The 19324-nt window shown below is 47.5% G+C and overlaps 2 protein-coding genes across 3 annotated transcripts; one reads left to right on the forward strand and one right to left on the reverse strand.

Annotated features, from left to right (window-relative positions):
• Positions 1 to 986: 986 nt before the first annotated feature.
• Positions 987 to 5190, forward strand: CPR19 (cuticular protein 19). Its single transcript, XM_025303171.1, has 3 exons — positions 987 to 1063; positions 1327 to 1587; positions 2418 to 5190. The coding sequence occupies exons 1-3, from the start codon at positions 1049 to 1051 to the stop codon at positions 2856 to 2858; spliced, it is 717 nt and encodes a 238-aa protein (XP_025158956.1). The 5' UTR covers positions 987 to 1048; the 3' UTR covers positions 2859 to 5190.
• A 1055-nt stretch (positions 5191 to 6245) lies between these two features.
• LOC105188060 (zinc finger protein 768) lies at positions 6246 to 19290 on the reverse strand. Of its 2 annotated transcripts, XM_011149305.3 has the most exons (6): positions 18897 to 19290; positions 18081 to 18239; positions 10441 to 10688; positions 9835 to 10124; positions 9436 to 9697; positions 6246 to 8980 (listed from the first exon to the last, which is right to left on the reverse strand). In XM_011149305.3, the coding sequence occupies exons 1-6, from the start codon at positions 19035 to 19037 to the stop codon at positions 8701 to 8703; spliced, it is 1380 nt and encodes a 459-aa protein (XP_011147607.1). In that variant the 5' UTR covers positions 19038 to 19290; the 3' UTR covers positions 6246 to 8700. The 2 variants fall into 2 exon arrangements, with proteins under 2 accessions (XP_011147607.1, XP_025158955.1); XM_025303170.1 differs by lacking the exons at positions 18081 to 18239; positions 18897 to 19290 and adding an exon at positions 11936 to 12105.
• Between the last annotated feature and the right edge of the window lie 34 nt (positions 19291 to 19324).

A 19324-nucleotide genomic window follows, 5' to 3' on the forward strand; every position in this document is an offset into this window, starting at 1 on the left:
TTTTCCGGGCTGCGCCGGCGGTCTCAATTCGGCGCGACTCGGTAACGAACGCAAAAACTCGCCGCGCTACTCCGCGGTCGTAACTCCGACGCGCAGTGAAATCGAGGAACGTTCGGCTAATTGCGAACGGCGAATGGGAAGGAACTTTTGACTGATTAGCGCTTTAGCGACGCCGCGGGAGGAGGTACTCAAGGTGCTCCTCTTCCTTCGCGATTACTTGTAATCGCGCGCACACTGGACGCCAACTCCGCAGAATGCCCGAAGCTTCAACGCGTCCGTCCGCCGCTATTCCTCCGGTAATCCTCCGCAAGTCGGTAACCGCATATTGCAGTGCAACGTCGGTATATAATCTACTGCAGCGTCGTGAGTTCGACCTACCTCTCGACGTATGCGACTCGCATATATCCGACGACAATAAACAATTGTGATGAAAATCGCGCCCCCACAGTGAGCTTCGTTGATTGACTTCGAGAGGAGGCCTGTTCCTCGGGCATTTCCGCAAAAGTGTATTCAAACTCACGCGAGGACGCGAAAAGCCGTAAAACCTAATTCAAAGAATGTCTTTAATATTCTCACGCGTCCGCGCGTCCGTGCGAAATCACGGAAACTTTTGCAGGATGAGTTCGCGTCGATGGAGGGGTTGGTCCGCCAAAACTGTCTTTGTTCGAATACCAAGGATACCGAGACTCGCGGCCGGTTTTTGAAAATACTCAACAGAGGCGAATTGAAATCAGGAAGGAGGAATCTGAAGCATTCTGCACGAACTGCACGCCCGAGATGCACGTTTTAGCTTCCTCGAGCGAGCCGCTGGAGGAAATGTCAGCCTGAGCCCGATCACGGGGAAAGTATGAGGACTGTAGGTTCCACAGGAATCGCATGCAGGGCGTGGTGGAAGACCCAAGCGATTCGAGACGCGCGCGGGTTAGCATCAAGGCCTCTTCGCCGGGTCGCCCTGAACCACAATACCCGCCGTATAAAACGCCCCTCTCGTCGGCTCCTGGAGCACTGCCGCGCTTCCCGCTGCCTAACGATCCATTATTCCTTCATCATGCGCGCTGCGTTCGTAAGTCTTCGCAAGTGTCTGCCTGCGCGCTCGCTGTCGGATGTTCGTCTCGAGACATTTCATTGAAATACGACGATTTAATCGGCAAGAGCGAAGACGAAAACCCAAGCGCACTTGGGACGGGATTCGGTGGAAAAAAGGAAACGAGTTCTAATTACAGTTCCGCGTCGTGCGGAAATGCATGAGATACTCCGCGTACATCCCGCCGAGTTGTCAGTGCTTTTTGTTCGTCCTTCGTCTAAATTGCGTTTATTGTGTTGCAGGTCGTTCTGCTGGGTGCGATCGCCGGTGCGACTTGTCAAGCGACTCAGCAGTACCAGTCGCCGCATCAGGCGGCGATTTTGAGCGACACGCGATACCTCGCCGGCGACGGCACCTTCGGCGCGGCGTACTCCCAAGAAGACGGAGTGGTGTTCAAGGAGGAGAGCGACGTGAACGGCGACCGACGTGGATCGTATTCGTACGTCGATCCGACCGGGCAAAGACGCACCGTGACCTACACGGCCGGAAAGAACGGATTCCAGGTACGCGGAACGCGGAATTCCCTCCTAATCGTTGCCTCCGAGACGCCGTTTGTCGGTTCAATCAATTCCGATATCGAAGTAACTAAACTTTGCGTCGCGTCGGAGACAAATCAGCAGTTAAGATCGAACTTGAATCTTTCCCCGACTGGAATTTCATTATTTTCGTTAGCTATAAAAATTGCGCTAAATAAATTACCAAGGCTCTAGATTGCAAAGACCTGCGCAAGGTATCGATTGAGCGAAATCCGCTAAATTCACGAATAAAGTAAGAAACAAATAGAGATGCGCGTAAATTATTCGAATTAAAGTCTGAACCATTCCAAAATTCACGATCGATTCCCGGCTGAGACGAGAATATTTTTCGCAAAATTAGATATAATAATTACGAGAGGGTAATATAAAATTCTAATATCAACAATTTCGAATAATTTCGAATAATTTGACACGGGAGATTGATTCACCGCTTACGTCATACGAAATATGAATCTGAAAAAATATACTGAGTCATACGCGTGTCATACGCTTATTGTCATCAGCATACACAATTGTTATTCTCCCGCAATTAAAAGTTTCTCCGGCGACTGCTGTACGCCACGTGATCAACCACGTATCGTTGACTAAAGATTAAGCTTTGGCGGTTGAGCTCGAGTCGCGCGCCTCGACATAAAAAATGTTCGCGATTCTCATGGCTCTAGAGGCAGGCCTACGTAACGACTCGAGAGACTCGAATGATCAACTTTTGTTACCGTCGATTAAAACCCCTGCTAAAACCGAGCATGCCTCGTCAATGGAGATTAAAAGCATGTATACGCTGCTTATTCGTTTCGCAGGCGACCGGGGACCACATTCCTAGCGCACCCCCGCAGGTGCCACCCCAACCGGAGTACGTGCCGTTGTCGCGGTACAATCCGCCGGATTATCAACCCCCGAGTTACGCGGCCGCCCCTCAGCAGCACCCGCGGCGCTATCAACTGGATTACGAACCGCAGTCTGCCGTTTACCAGCCGCAGCCTCAACTGCAGTACCAGTACCAGTACCGCGCGCAGCCGCAGCCGCAGCCGCAGCCGCAGCCTCGCTACCATCATCCCCCGGAATTGCAGGCTATACCCCCGTACGGGGCCCCGAGCGCGCATTATCAAGCCCAGCCTCCTCAGACCGCGCCGCAACACAACGCGATAATGACATCGGCGCCGCGCAACTTTTATCCACCGGGCAAGCTCGACTTCAATCGGACCCCCGACGGTTTCTCCTACAGTTTCAGCAAGAGCTAAACGACACGTAAGTTGAGCGTAAGCGCGAGCAGCGGCGACGCCTCCACGACGGGTCTAACGAAGCTCTCGCGATCGAACGAAACGTGTAGTTCCATCCGCCATCCGCTGGTCTAATCCGCTGGGAGAGATTCCGGAAACTTCAACACACGCGACATACAAACGCGATGAGGAGGGTACGTCTTGTGCGCGAAGAAAAATAATTCAGTTCACTTCGGAGTAGCTCTCCTTTTTTATACGAAGTCTCTTTATATGATAAAGTTGTTGGTTGCAGAACGTGCTTTCAAAATATCTTGGGATATACTTTCTTTAATGGAATTAAGTTAATAGAAAGGGAAGCATGTGTGTGTATCTTGTGTGCGTGAGAAACATTATTGTTCATTCCAAAGTAGTATTCCTTTCTCACACATCGATCTTTGTATGACGTATTGTCGATTACCAGAAGCTATTCTTCAAAATATGTCGGGGGGTACATTTTCGTCGGCTGCATCAACGAAGTAAGCTGGGAAGAGAAACATGTCTTGCTACGCTCGATAGAAACATGTTATTCGCTTCAAAGTAACACTTTCTTTTTATACAAAGTCGATCTTTGTACGATATATTATCGGTCGCGTCTTTAAATAAAATACCTTGAGGCACACTTTCGTTGGCTGCATCAATCGAGCAAGTTTGGAATCGCGCATCTATTTTCCGGCATCGTGTACGAAAAATGAAATGCCGAAGCTGCTGCTAGAATCAAGCGACTTTCATCATGCTATTCGTGCAACGGCCAAGTGTCTCGCACTGCAATTTCCTTCGCTAATGCGAGCACAATCACGCGCTCCATGGGGTCGACTCACTTTCATCCGGTAACCTTTGCGTTCTCCATGGTGTTGCAACTGAGAATCCCACGATACCGAATGAGAGATGCAGGATACGCCCGATATATATATATATATATATATATTTGTATAAGAGGTGCAATACCGGAGATTAGAGGAGCATGCTTATTCTCTCATATGTATTAACCTAACTCCCAGCCGCTGTAACTGAACCAGCTTTATTTATTTAACGCAACGCCGCGATGGGACGCAATTAGACCTCAGCGATGAATCGCAGCCTGTCCGATGCAATTTGACTCGCTGGAAATTAAATGATTACAATTATAGAAATTGATCGTCGACACTGCAATGGAAATACCTGCTGATGTAAAATATAAAACATAAAAAAAAGCAATTCGTTACACATATAAGTCTGTTGGTCCGTTGGTCTCATCGTGATGGTCGCTAATCGATTTCGTTGTGCTATCCAAGTGTATCATTCTTTATTTTTTACACCGAAGTAAAATAAAAAAGTAAAGGAAGTTGACACTCGACTGTTCCTCTCGCGTGAGAGACACGATTTTTTCACTCCTTACTTCGCGAGAGAGCCGGCGATTATCGGCACGGAAGAAAAAAAGGGAAACAAAGGAGAGCGATTATCTCATTATCCGGACTCGCGCGAGTGATAATGCGAGCGTTACACGCCATCGTGCGCGAGGAGGTGCGGGTCGCGGCAAGGGCGAGGAAATAAAAATGCAACGGAGTCGAGCCGGTTGTCGGCTAGCCATTATTGTTGTCCGTAATACGGGCGCGGCGCGATCTGGCAAGGCGAACCGCCTGTATCTGAACAGGAACTCGGTGGCAACCTTAGGTGGGCAGAAAGAAATGCATACCGCGTGATCTTTCACATCAGCCCGGCCGTGTCGCCCGAGAAAACGCATTATGTGATATCGGGCCGACTGTGTTTCACCGTTGCCTGCCGTCCGTTCGTCCTCGCTCGATCTTACGCGAATGCACATGTCATACGTTTGTAAACACGGCAGCTTGACACCACAGACTCGTTCGCACTGTCGATCGAACGTTCCGCAAGAAGACTCGCGAAGACTACGCGCGGGGAAAGGACAACTCGTGCCACAGGCGCGCATTCGATCTTTTTGTCCAGCTTCGCTCTTATCCGAGAAAGCTAGACACAGTAACACCATATAGTGTGGGCAGTGAAGGGAAGCAACATAGCTTTGTCTTCGAACCTCTCATGAGAAGAGGCGGGATCTGCGCATGTGTGAGTCTACGCTGAACGCCAGGGGAATGAACGAGGGAGACGCAATTTCGTTTTGGACGTGTTTTATTTATAAAGGTATATTGAGTATACATTCTGTTCCATAATTATGGCAGTAATATACTGACTCTGATTAGCTGCGCGTGACATCAACAGTATAAAAGTAGTCTAAAACAGCTGCTATAGAGGCAGTAGCATCGAACATTCACACTCCTCGTAAACGGAAGGACCAAAAAAATCGAAAATGAACGCCGTCTTACCTATACGTCTAACTTATCCCGATATTTTTACTTATGCCGGTGTGCCTCCCTAACACGTGAATTCAAATGATGACTATGGTGTGTGTGTGTGTGTGTGTGTGTGTATGTACGTGTGTGTGTATGTACGTGTGTGTACGTGTGGATAAGTCCCAGAGAAAAGGCACTATACGTCTATTCTTCCGAATTTTCAGCGCGCGAGAGAGCGCGTCGCATCACCGCCACGAAAATCAGCGTTTACACTTTACTCGGACGCATCTTGTTTCTCTCTCTCTCTCTCTCTTTCTCCCTCTGCTTGCTCTCTTCTTTTCCCTTCTGTACAAAAATGTCCATGAGAAAACAAACTCAAGTCGCGAGAGCACCGCGCGAACCAGCACGTGTCGTCACGCTCTCAAAACGGCGCGACAGGCGCAGCGTAAGTTTGTCTCTCTCTCTCTCTCGCTGGCGCTCGCGCTAGCTCGGAGATGCTCTCAGTGTTCTCCGCAAATATCGCTACCGACGATAGGCTCGATCGCGATCGATTAGCAAGCGAGTGTCGACTGTTCGTCGTCTCCTGGATCCTGCACGAGAGAGAGAGAGAGAGAGAGAGAGAGAGAGAGAGGGGGGGAGAGAGAGAGAGAGAAATCAGTAACTCCAAGGGCCGAAGGGATTGATTCGGACTCGCGCAAACGTCGCAAAGCGCAAAATCGGCCTGGCCACCAAGCGCACGAGAGAGACTATCCTACTAATCTCACTACGTTAAAGGTGTAAGTGTAGGTAAAAAACTCGAGAGACCCGTCCCCGTCGTGAGGCTTGCGCACACGGTAGTCTAAGACGGTCGCTATTGTCGCGGTGATTATTTCTATGACGTAGTTGTAAAATGTTACACAAAATATACGCTCAGCATTAGGCTCCGAGTTTCACCCCTTTTTCTCTTGTTACTTTTGATTCGCATCACGCAGGCACGGTCGTCCTAAAAGCGATCGTCGAATGGAAAACAAGCCGGAAGCGGGGATTTGTACGTGGGGCAGGAGGCACGGCAGTTTTCGCATCCTTAATGCGCTTTCTTTCCTTCTTCTTTTTTTTTTCGTTTTTTTACTGATTAATCTTATGGAGGACACTACTCTCTAGGTAGACGAGAAAAAATTTAAGCGCCGTAACAAGCGGATCTCATCGGGTGTTCTTTTTCGTTTCGTACCTCTCACCTTCTGGAAGATGCAGTTTGTTCGCAATGCAAACTCACGATTCAGAGACGCCCGGATGTATGGCCGATACGTTGACGCGCTCAATTCGTATTCGGCTGCCGCGAAACGAAACCCGAACGATTATTGTCGTCAAGTTCCCGTTGCGATAATGGATATATTTGTATATCTGTGCTTCTCTCGCGTTCTCTCTTCACAGAACGATGGTACCGTCTCCTGACTCGTACGCGATCACGACTCGATATCCGAAATTCAGATAAAATATATGGGAGAGCAAAGTGTCTCGAAAGTGGGAGCTAGCTTTCTTCGTACCTCACCACACAGTATATATCAGCGTGTACGTGTGTGTTGTAGTTTCACCAGTGATCGTAGGCATTATAACCGCTCGAAAACACGCACATTCGCGTGCGTTCTCTTTTTCCTTGTACGTGTAACAACTAAATAAAAATGTGGACTCCCTAATCCCTGACTAAGTACATGCAGTACATTACACTTTAGGTAACAAGGATAATCATAACAATAAAAAATAAGCACGCCAAGAGAAGAAAAAAAAAAAACAGCAATAAAACAATCCTATTCGCACTAAAACCAATCAATAATATGATACGAACGTCGCGTTTGTCCCGAGTATCATATGAGAAACGTTGCTGCAGACGTCGAAAAACGTTAGCTAGCGCAAGCTTCGATCAATTGCATGACTTGTCGCCAACGTTTGTGCTATACCACTACAGCGGTAATTTACGTTTGGTGTACAAACGAGCAATACATTCATGAAATGCACTGCCATTGGAAGATCATGAAGTTTCGGCGAAACCGCTGTACACGACGCTAGCACGTCACAACACATGCGGATGAATAGCCAATGGATGAGATTGAAATCGAATTTAAATAAACTTAATATAAAACATGATTAATTTTTTGATTACAGAGTAATAATCAATGATACATATTAATAATAGACGACATTGATCCCAAAGGTAAAACAATAGCTCATTACAAAATCAAACTTGAGCAAACTATGTGTCAATGTGAGTCGAGCGCAAAATAAAAAATGCTTAATGCGATTGCTTAATTGCTGACTGCAGAAATACATTATTTGCGGATGGAAAACTATTTCGACACAAACTGAATATTCAAATACTTATTTTCATTGTGACTCGCATCTCGCGTTTGGCTCACATTGGCGCTTATGAGGTTCTAATTTACTCAACCTCGATAATATATAATTCGCCTTTTTTTCTTACAATTTCCATATATGTATGTTATAAGGATAACGATAGCATTGAAATAATAAATTCTCTAAATAATAACGTTGCAGTGCGTCAATCAAACGTACAGACATATGCAAGTAAAAAAATATAATAGCATTGAGAACAAACTTTTACGTTAGAGATACTACTGGTATCTACAGATGATGGGAAGCTAGCTATGTAGGAACGTTTACTATAAAATGATCGTTTTTAAGTACTGACGCAATAGTGTACTGTTATCATAAATCAATATCACGTCGGTACTTAAATTTCGTTTTCTTGATAACTTGGCTTTATATCGTATTAAAAGATACACAGTAGCAAGTTCCCGAAATTAATAATAATTTCACAAAGCGTTATCCATGATATGTCACGTGTGTCACGATGCGGGCAAACAGTTATTTCAGCAATAATTACTCCTGCGAAGCGAGGTATAAAAAAACATATCTTGAAGAGTATAAAATTGTTTATTCAAAAACTTATATTTCAAACTAAGAAAAAGATTCAACTAAAATTGGATAAAATTCTTCTTCTACACAGCGCGCGCTCAAATCACGGTCAAAAGAACAATTTCAACTTGTTACAAATGCACAAATCATCAATAATTGGACTCGAATGTCAATCGACATTTCTTAAAACGATTAAGTCCATCGAATTATTGATTAATGATTGCAGTATTTATCTTTTACTTATCTTATGGTCAACGATAGAACAGTACTAATCTGAGACATAAAGGTAACCGTCGCTATTTTATGCAACAGTTACAATTACGAATTTACCAAGAGAATCTTCATAAAGATCTTACGAAATAATTCTACAAACTTATAAAGGGACCGTAAGGCTGCATAATTGTCTGATGCACAGAAAGTAAACTAGATAAACAAATAGCACGCCGGTCCACTCATATTCGCGATGTTTATCGTACTACTGTGTATCTATTATCGACAAATCAGTATATAAATTCATTAAAATCACAATATCCATGACACCCTAAATGCGAAAAATCTGGTCGAAATGGAGCAGAGAACTTGTACTATGGTAAGACACGGATCGACGGTACGTAATGGCAGGAGGAGTAATTCTAGCTGCATAAGCCGGTGGGATCAACGAGCCCGCGGGCGATGAGATCGGCTGCCGCTGGATCGCTGCCCTGTTTACCGTTCGCGCCTTGCTGCTGTGCCGCCGCTTGCGAGACCCCGAAGTGCGTGCGCACGTGAAACATGAATTCGGTTTTATCCGTGAAGTCGGTGCGGCACACTAAGCAAAAATGCCTCTCGGAAGTGTAGGGTTGTGGGGGCGGCGCGGATCCGGTGAAATAATGAGCGGCATGCTGTGGCGGCGCAGACGTGTCCAGATGAGACCTGCGATCGAAATTGCGTTGTGAACAATTATATTAAATTTTAATTATATATTTATAATTTTAATTAAATATTAATTATATTAAAAATATAAAAAAGAAAGAAAAAGAAAAGAATATTAGTATTTTGGTGGTTCCTGGCCCTACTCGTCGCGGCCATTTTGCTTGAGATGGCGTAAGAAGCGAGAAAATATACACGCTAAATTATTTGAAGTAATTTATGGACTATTTGGGAAATGTTTGGAATGTTTTGCAGACTCGATCGATCGTGATTGCAAGTGTTGTTTTGTGAACATCACAAATCAAGATGACCGTTGCGGCTAGTCAGAGATCTTAAATAGAAAGCAAGGTAATGCTACAAATTGTCAGACAAGCCAAACTGATTGGTCGCTTGGAAGCATTTGTGTAGAAACGTAAACGTTGAAATTTTCGCGTTGAGAATGAGGCGACACTACTAACCGAGCGTGCTGCATCCAGTCATCTCTGTTGGCGAACGATCGCCCACACACGTCACAGACAAAATTTCCTGGCTCCTCCTTCGGCTTGTGAATGGCATCCTGACGAGGTGGTTGCTGCTGTTGCTGCTGCGCTTGTTGCTGTTGCTGCTGATGCTGTTGATTGGAGCTCGGTGCGGTAGGCGTCGACAGAGGTGCGACGCCGGGTCTGTGTCTAAGTTTGTTCATGTGGATGACCAGCTTGTCTCGACGTGAGAACGCTTTGCCTGCAATACAGGATTGTTCCCGTTGCGCGATTCATCGCAACCGCTCGTGACGCGTAGTTTATCTTAGCCTGCGGATCCCAGGCGCGAGTGCCAAGATTGTCGCGATGCGAGATCATCGCAGCGACCTTCATACTCACCGCACACTTCGCAGGTGTACGGCTTCTCCCCGGTGTGTATGCGCATGTGTATGACAAGTTTGTCTTTGCGAGCGAGTCCTTTGCCGCACACGGTGCAGGCGAATGCTTTCGTCGTGGGCTCGCCTGTATTGGTCGCCTTCGAAACGGAGCCCGGACGGACCTGTACGTTGTTCGTCGTTCGTAAGGGCTGATTCATCACCGGGGCTCTGCTGCCGAACTGCGAGTCCGTTGCACTAGGAAACGTGGACATCACACCACCAGCACGCATCGCGGTTGGATAATCCGGTGACCTGAAATAGGACGTAATGGCTTAACTAGGACTGTGTGTCCTTGGGGACTAGTGCGGGTGTAATGATAACGCAGCTCTGCCGACGAAAAACGATCAATCGCGCAACCTGCAGAGGCAGCGCGAGAACGAAAAGTCCATCTGGAGAAAGCTGTAGGAAGGGCGGGAGACGGGCGACGCTTTTTATTTGCGCGAAAGTTTTTAAAAGATGAAGAATCGTTATCGGCAACGAAGAGGTTATGCTGTTAGGATGAACCGTCATCGCTTCTTCAGTCCGGTCATCATCACACACTCACACATTCAGTATATACTTTACACACCAGGTCCCGATGGAACGCAGTACCCGCACTCCGTCATCATAGCCGAGTCCGTCGTCGGGCAGGGTGAACGTGGGGTTCGAAGGTTGCGGGGCCGCGGGCGGCCCAGGTCCGGTTAGCCTCGCTTGTGCGGCCTGTTGGGCCATGTGCTGCTGCAATGCCGCGTGCGCCACAGCATGCGCTTCCACGTAGGACGAGCGTTGCTGCTGCTGCTGCTGCCCGTTGTTTGACATCTTGTCTTTGTCTGCAACCTGAATTCGGAAGCACTTATTGGGTGACGGCAATCTCTCTCGCTCCGACACGGCTAAGTCGCGCCAAGTCTCCACGAGCTTTGCGACTCGATTAAGATTTATGTTTCTCCTGGTCTCTCGTAGCGTATACATTTCCGGCGAAACATCGTACTCGTTACACGTCGTTGGACTGATCGGCTGCTCTCCATTGAGGGAGAGCGCAACTCACTCGAATGCAACGAAACGCATCTCTTGCAGCATCTCGATGAGGCGCGTCTGTGTATCGTGAAGTCACGTCGCGCTATTCAAAAAATGTCGAGTTATTTTGGAATATAATCGCGAGCGCGTGCAGATTTTTCAGTTCGCCGAGGCGCTCGGCGCGCTTTGATTACGCATCGATCCCGCGTCGCGGTCTGACGCCGAGGACGACGTATCAAAGATGGCTTTGCAAAGACGCGGAAAGAGCCGCGTCTACTTGAAGCGGTCGAGCTTGGAGCTGAGAGCGTTTAAAAGGCCGTTCTCTCTCGCCAGTATCGTTATCAGCTCGCGCGTCTCGTGACGCGCGCGCCGTGCGTATCGCTGATGGATTGCTCCGCAAATACTTCTGTTAATAAAGCGATACATTTTAATTGAGACGTTCTCCTCCTCTCGTAACGATCCACAAAAGCGCAAGTGCGGCCGCTTGCACCCTCTGCCCCCTCCCCCCCTCCCCTTTCTCTGCTGCCCTTCCGGCAGCAGCGTACGCTATTGCTTCATCAAGGTCTCTCGGAGGAAAGAACAATAAGGACAACAACACTTCGTGTTGTATCTGTCAGAGGGAAGAGATTTCTATGTACACCCTAAACAAGATCCACGGCTTGTCCATTGTTGACGAATTTTCCTCTGACACACCGATCACTCGGCAAATTATTACTCTCTCTCTCTCTCTCCATTATGACCGTCGGTGTGAGAAGAGAGAATAATCTCCGCATTTGAGAAGCGGGAACTCTCAAATCGGCAAGCCAAGAATTCAGGCAACGTAATGTGTGAGCATATCAGGCTTCGAAGAACTACTGAAGTGAACGAAACGATTCTCTGTTCCTGATGGATATATTTAACAAAGTAAACACACACACACACACACTTGCTTGCTTACGACGAGCAGAGAATACAGAGATGATGAATGCGATTGTATACAATATTTGTAAAATATGCAACAGATTTTTGTAAGACGCCCTTTCCTGGTACTCTTCGAGAGCACCCGCGAGACCTACAATACAAATACTTGCACAGGGTTGTCCGTTGAGAAATCCCACCGCTTGACCCTGACGATTATCGCGCGCGAGCGTCAACGCACCGACGCGACGCGACGCGAGCACACCCACGGCTTTGTATGACATACATGAGTAAACAAAAGCAGATACGCCGCAGCACTCGTCGCGCGAGCCGAGTACAATAATGGCCGAAAAGCGGGGGAGAGAGAGAGAGAGAGAGAGAGAGAGAGAGAGAGAGAGAGAGAGAGAGAGAGAGAGAGAGAGAGAGAGAGAGAGAGAGAGAGAGAGAGAGAGAGAGAGAGAGAGAGAGAGAGAGAGAGAGGAGGGACGAGAGTAGGAAGAAGCCGTCGCGCGAGTCGATCGTTCTCACAAAAGGCACGGGCGGCCGTGTGTAACAAACTTCTCGGACGGGCTTACCACGCACCACGCCGCAAGTACGCATGCAAGAGGGCCGTGGTCGGGAACAATGCCGAGGTGGCCGTGGGATCTTCGATCGGAGAACGACGCTGAAGGACGCTCTTTTACCGCCCGTTCAGCAAGTCCAATCGGTCCAGATTTGTTTTCCCAGTCACAGCACTGATCGCGCACGGAGGAGCGGCGACGACAGTCTCGTCCTCATAACGTAACGTCGACGAGGAGAGACCGAGACCTTCGAGCGCGCGCGGGGTGTCGGACGTTGTCGAGGGGGTAGCTACGGCAACACACGTCAAGGAGCACACTCCGACGGGACGTCCGACGTGCACGATGTATCGATAAGCGCCGCACCGACCGACCGACACACGCACGTCTGCGCGTGCAGCACGTAAGGTCGCGCGAGCGCGCCTTCGCTTTTGCTTTTTACGACGCCTCGAAGGAATCTCGCGGGTTCACGGGGCGAGAGAGAGAGCCGAAGAGCCCGCGAGAAGCTGGCCACCGCCGCAGCCGCCGATTCCCGGCGCGGGAGGATGCAAGGACAAAGAGGCGAAAAAAGCAACCGCCGGCGCAGAGGGGATAAACGCGAGACGGCCGAGGAGGTTGGGAGCGGGACGGCGAGGGAACAAGGAAGAGAGAGAAGAAAGATAGAACTGGATGAAGGGGAAGAAATGAAGGGGGGCTAGAGAGAGGGGGGTAGAGAGAGAGAGAGAGAGAGAGAGAGAGAGAGAGAGAGAGAGAGAGAGAGAGAGAGAGAGAGAGAGAGAGAGAGAGAGAGAGAGAGAGAGAGAGAGAGACTGAAACGACTGAAACGACTGAACACGAGAGAAAGAGAGAGAGAGAGGGGGGAGCGAGAGAGGAGAGAAAGAAAGAGACGCGAAAGGTAGGGTATGCGAGTAGACGACGCACGGAGCGGGGGGGGGAGGGGACGGGGCGGCTCAGAAAGAAGTAAGACAGCCGGTGACACACACGGAGACGCGGAGCGGAGCACACGGTACAAACGATACCGGAGCGGTGGTTCCCCGCGGAATGCAACGTGGCCGACTGCAGCTTGCGTCGGAGGGTGCAACGAGGAGAGAGGATCGCACGTAAGCGGCCACGCTGCTGCGGAGAGAGAGAAAGAGGAAGAGTCGCACGGCGAAGGCGGGGGAGCGACGACCGCGGGGCAGCCGTTGGACGTTGGAGTGACAAGGACGTGACTCGGAGAGAGGGTCGCAGGAGGGCGGGAGAGGTGCGCGCCTATGTGTGTATGCATACGCCAATGATTCGTGTGTATCATTCCCCCCCCTCTCTCTTTCTTTCTCGCGCGCGCGCGCGAGGCGACCCAGGAGAAGGAACAAAGACGGACGTAGCAAAGTCGGCAAGGAAGGACCGCTCTGGAGGATAAAGCTTCGAGGACACACGAATGTGACGCGCTCACGACACCGCCAAGACATCCCCTCGGAATGCACCGTAGTCGCCAGAGACCACGACGCACTCGGAGGCGTAAGGGTGTCGCCGCCTGGGAGAGAAGGAGGGTGTCGGCGTATTACAGACTCGTGCAGCACGCCGTGCTCCTCTTCCCGTCCGATTTTCTCTCTGCCTCTCTCGCTATACACAAACTACCAGCGAGTAGTATACCGGATACACAGTAACGAGGAACGTTGCTGTGTAGGCGGCGCAGCGGTGGTGGTGGTGGCGGTGGCGGTGGCGGTGGCGGTGGCGGTGGCGGCGACGGCGACGGCGACGGCAGCGGCGACGGCGGCGGCGACGGCGGCGGCGGCAGCACTCCGACCGGTGCGTCGGCCCGCTGACCTTGACACTGACATTGAGAGAGAAAGAGAGAAAGAGAGAGGGAGGCGAGACGCTGAAGAAGGGGGGACAGGGAGACCTTGCGCGCGCGCACGCGTCCGCAACACGGGAGCGACCAGGGAGATGCCAGGGACGACGAGGAGGACGTCGCGCAATCCTCCTCGTCGCGCCGCCCTTCGACCAGCCGCCGATATTCCGGAACGTTGGTGGAGAGAAAGAAAGAGGGAAAGGGCGAGGGGGGGGGGAGGGAGAGTGGGAGAGAGAGAGAAAATCACCCACGTAACGAGGCTCCGGCGGGATATCCCGGGTTTCGAAACAGGTTTCTCGGAGGTGCGGGGCCCGGACACACGTTACACCTGTGCCTAGAACTGCCGGATCGACAGGGGGGAGGGGGTGGGAAAGGGAGTGAGAGGGGATCGAGCGATCCGGGAACGGGAGAGAGAATGAGAGACCGGTAGAGAAGTGAAAGGAGACAGAGGGGGAGAGAGAGAGAGAGAGAGAGAGAGAGAGAGAGAGAGAGAGAGAGAGAGAGAGAGAGAGAGAGAGAGAGAGAGAGAGAGAGAGAGGAGAGAGAGAGAGAGAGAGAGAGAGAGAGAGAGAGAGAGAGAGAGAGAGAGAGAGAGAGAGAGAGAGAGAGAGAGAGAGAGAGAGAGAGGGAGGAGGAGGGGTAGAGTGGAATTTATATCGTGTTGTATGACTAAGTCCTTTGGAAACATGACACACCGAGTACACGTTGCAAATCTGTTCGCTTAAAAAAGTCGAGAACGACAAAGCGACCATAGCGCTGAGGAACGATGACACCTCTCAGGTGAGGAGTGCAATAATGAAACGTATATCCTGTAAACACGCATGAAGCAAAGTAATCCCGGCGCTTCCTATTACCCTGAGAAGTAGATCCTTTAAAAAAACCAGGGGACAATAGCAAGATTTAAAAAGATTAATTTAATAAAGAGACAGGCAACAACAAGTACCGTTGCAATGATAAGTATACAGATGAATAATAACATGTAGCGATATTATATACACACATATTGACCAATAAATAAATAAATCAAGATGAAGGACAAAGAGACATTAAAAAAGTAAGTATACAGAGCGGAGAGAAAAAAGGGAGCAACGGAGAAAGATGCGAACGCGCGCGGAAAGGAACGCGGCGGAGCCGAGAAAGGAACAGAGAGGTGTATTACGTGACGAGAACGAGAGGAAGACGGCAGGTGGAAGGGAAATGGGTTGGCTGAGGCAGACAAGGGGTAGGGAACAGGAGGGGTGCAGTCGAGACGGCGAAGAAAGGAGTACAGCGACTTTCGCTTTCTATGCGCGCAACGCGCGCTCGCGGCCGCCGCGAAGCGCCGCGCCGATCAATAGACACCGCGACGTCGGACGTCGTGCTTTCTCTCTCCCTCTCTTCACCCCTCGTTCCCGCCGCGTCGCGACGTCTCTGTCGCGTACACGAGGGTGGAATTATTGAGATCGCGCGCCGCCGGCTGCAGCAGACGCGGAAGAGGGACCGAGGGGGACCCGAGCACCTCCAGCTACCGATCAGCGACGCCCTTGCGCGCGTTTCCTCTTCCCCCCGCCGTGATCGCCCTCCCTCCCAATCCCACCAACGCCAGAATCCGCGGTCCCGACCCTGTTCATCGTCCCTGTAATTCCCGCTCGTAGCCAGACACGAAGGAGGGAAAACGATATGCGCGTTTCACGAGATCCCTCGTCCTGCTGATATTCCAATGGGCAGTTTGAATCAATCCTTCGCCCAATGGGCTATGGGCGCATACATGTCGACTCGGACTGTAGTCGCGTGTATGTGTTCGACGAATTTCTCCGGCTTACACTCGCGGCACAAGTAATAGTTATCAACTGTTGCGATGCATTTGAATCTATGTTTCTTTTTTTTTTTTTGCGTTTTTGGCGACGGTAATGCGAACACTTATGAGCTGAGCGCTCCGCAAGAAGCCGTGAACATCAATCACGTTGAAAAGAATGACTTGTACTACAGGCATTCGATCTTTGTCTAGTTTCATTTTGATTGAAGAGAGCTGGACGAAGATAGCATGCTTGTGGACAATAGAAGGGAAATGTAGCCGTTCTTTATATTTTCAATGTCTTTTATAAGAAGGCGCGGTCTAAGTACATCCGTCTATGCGGTAATAAAAGAGATTCTAGTCTAATAAGAGAGATTTGTCTCGGTTCATTGTTCTCCCGACTTTCCAAGATGATTCTTTCACCGGTAGAATTATCACGGACCAAAAATGCAGTCTTCGGTTACTCAAAAAATTGATTTTACCCACTAGATTCTCGCGTACGATTCACGTATTAGACTACCGTAGACTAGCCGAGTACTAAGAATAAGTACTAAATGTCGCTGAATCACTAAATTACTGTAAACGAGAAAAAATGGTGGGAAAGAAAGAACGAGAGGAACGAGGGTGAATGCCGGCACGTCGCATAAAGAGTCTCTTACAACTCATAAAACGCTGGGCCGACGCATAAAGATGCCTTAGTTTTAGGGTTGCTCACGACGGATATTGCGGCGCGCTTTTACGAGGTCGCAAAAGAAGATCGCGCTCTGCGCTCGGAGAAAACAGTCCAGTCGATTGAGATGAAGTCGATTGAGTAGAAGAAGCGGCCCAACCCCAAAAATTTCTTAAACGATTGAAACGGTAAAGCGTTTCACCGATCTGGCAGAAGGCACGACCCAAGTTCGATTCCCGACTGAGACGATAATTTTTCACAGTATTAATTTATGCGTAACAGAGGGGGGAGCGACGGTTAATTATTAATCTCTTCGGTATGGCGCTCGTCCGCCGTATGGTGTTACTTGACGGCCGAGAGCAAGCGTAGCGCCAGATATTTTTGTATATACGTGTTTTATAATAAAGTATTACCAATGTGTGTAATTTGCTTTTAAGAAAATAATTTTGAAAGTGCAATTAAAAAATTACAAATTACATGTTGATGTAATCATGATAAATATGTATATAAATATAAAAAAAAAGTAAACATAAAGAGAAGTAAAAAATTAAATTTAAAAGCCAAGCTCGACATGATGAATTTTGAAATACACATGAAACTATACACAAATCAACATTATATTTACAACAGTTGTAACAAATATTGTTATGCATTCAACGACTGTCGACTAAAGTCAATGGCTTATAGCTATTTTTTTTTTTTAATATAAGAGTCGTTACAACTAATCGTTTCCGCGTGCGATTAATCAGCAATTTTATTTAATCTATTTGTTAAAAGATTTGAATCTATATACGAGGTCTTGCCAATGCTTTCCTAAATTAGATTTGACTTGTGTTGTTAATGTACCAGTTCTAAAGGCTTTATTCTTTTTAATTTCCTTCTTATTCTTCAGTATCAAAGAATTTATATACTTTAATATTTATATGCTCGCGTAATTTAGTCTCGTGTCTACGCGCAACTTTTTTTTAATTTCGTCCGTTATCGATATAGATATCCCCCCCGGATATCCCTATGGATATTATGATTTGTAACATATCACGGTGCGTTTACAATTTTACGTGGAATTTTATTTTAGCATCTTTGTATTATGTTAATATTCGATTTACTAACACAACCTCACTGTTGGGTGCCATGTATAGCTATTTAATAATGCCAAATATTATGATCTTTTTGACAATAAAACATTAGGTTAATCACACGTCAACTGTAGTGATCGTTATAATTTTTAAAGTATGATTTTGGTACATAAATAATAGAGAATTTGAGAACAAATTAATGTGCGTATTTACATGGTTGCACCTGTGATCTATATTCCTTCAATATTTTGTTGGAATCTGGATGTTCTTGTAAGACTTCAGACTAAAACTTCGCCTAGTATACTTTATATCTGCAGAGATGCTTATACATGTAATCCACAATGGCTGCGTGTTCTTCTTTTGTGTATACATACATGAGTGCATATATTAAAAGTGGGAATTTTACTTACTTGACTACTAACTGCTATAGCGAGGTGTTTCATACTATCTGCGTAATTCTTTAGGATTGTATTCGTAGCCATGCAGTTGATACGAAACTCATAGAACATGTCTATCTTGTGGACGCATTTCTGACAGACATATTTTGGCAGTGAATCTTCCTTCGATATCTGAAATGAAATAATCCCACGTTTCTTTTTAGCTAAAAATATCGTCCGTGTAGATGAAAGTATTTTTTGCAATTGTCAGTTCTTTAGCTTGACTCTAGATTTTTCTCAAGCTTGTTGTTCATTATTTTAATGATTATTTTCACAACAACTGTGCTAGTAATTCACTATATATATTTATCTCTATATACATATCTTTTTGTAGATAGTATTAAAATTTATGATATTGGTCCCTTCAATATTCTGTTGACATTTAAAAATTATAATACTTTTTGTTATCAGTTTTTACAAGTATAGAATTAATATTACAATTGGTATATAATTTCTCAACATTATTCTAATATATAAAGCTGTATTACATTAGTTCCCGAAGTGTACAGAAGAATAAGAAATATAATTAATTAATCGCAAAACTGTGTTCAATCGTTATATCCATATTGATTATATCATCTAAATATCCTATTAATGGATGTTTAGATGATATAATGAATAGGACAACAAGAGAACAAAATGTATATTGAGTCGAAGCATCAGCATGGTTCGATACATTATCGTTATTTAAAAATCTTCTGATACCCCATTGAGTGTAACCAATAATGACAAGCGGCGGAAACAATAGCCGGCAGAGGTAGTCTTCGCAGACTGCGGATCCATACTCACCACAGCAGGAATGCAAGAGTGTATTTTAAAGAGCAGCTGTCGTTGTTCGCCTTCCTTGTCGAATATTTGAAATGGATGATTGCCCTTGAGTGAGCAAAGTCTGCAGAGCTCGTTGAAATTGAAATCGTCGTTCATTGCCATTATCAAGCCGGCGAAAGCGAGCACACGCGATGACTGTCGGCCTGTGGATAGGTTATGGCGCGTTGCCGTTTGGAAATTCGTCGACCGAGGGGCAAGTCGTGGGGAAATTGGTGGTGCGCGAAAAAAAGAATGAACGCGATCGAGTACTTTGCTGAGCCGGAGAGTCTAACAGCGATATGTGATGCAAAATTGAAAAACGAAATTGTACGATTGGGAGAGCCGCACACCGCCGTTTCTGCCTCTTTGTCGCTGATGTCGCGATGCACCACTTGGTCTACTCGTACCAA

Source organism: Harpegnathos saltator, unplaced genomic scaffold, assembly GCF_003227715.2.
Source record: "Harpegnathos saltator strain DR-91 unplaced genomic scaffold, Hsal_v8.6 scaffold536, whole genome shotgun sequence".
Lineage (NCBI taxonomy): Eukaryota > Metazoa > Arthropoda > Insecta > Hymenoptera > Formicidae > Harpegnathos > Harpegnathos saltator.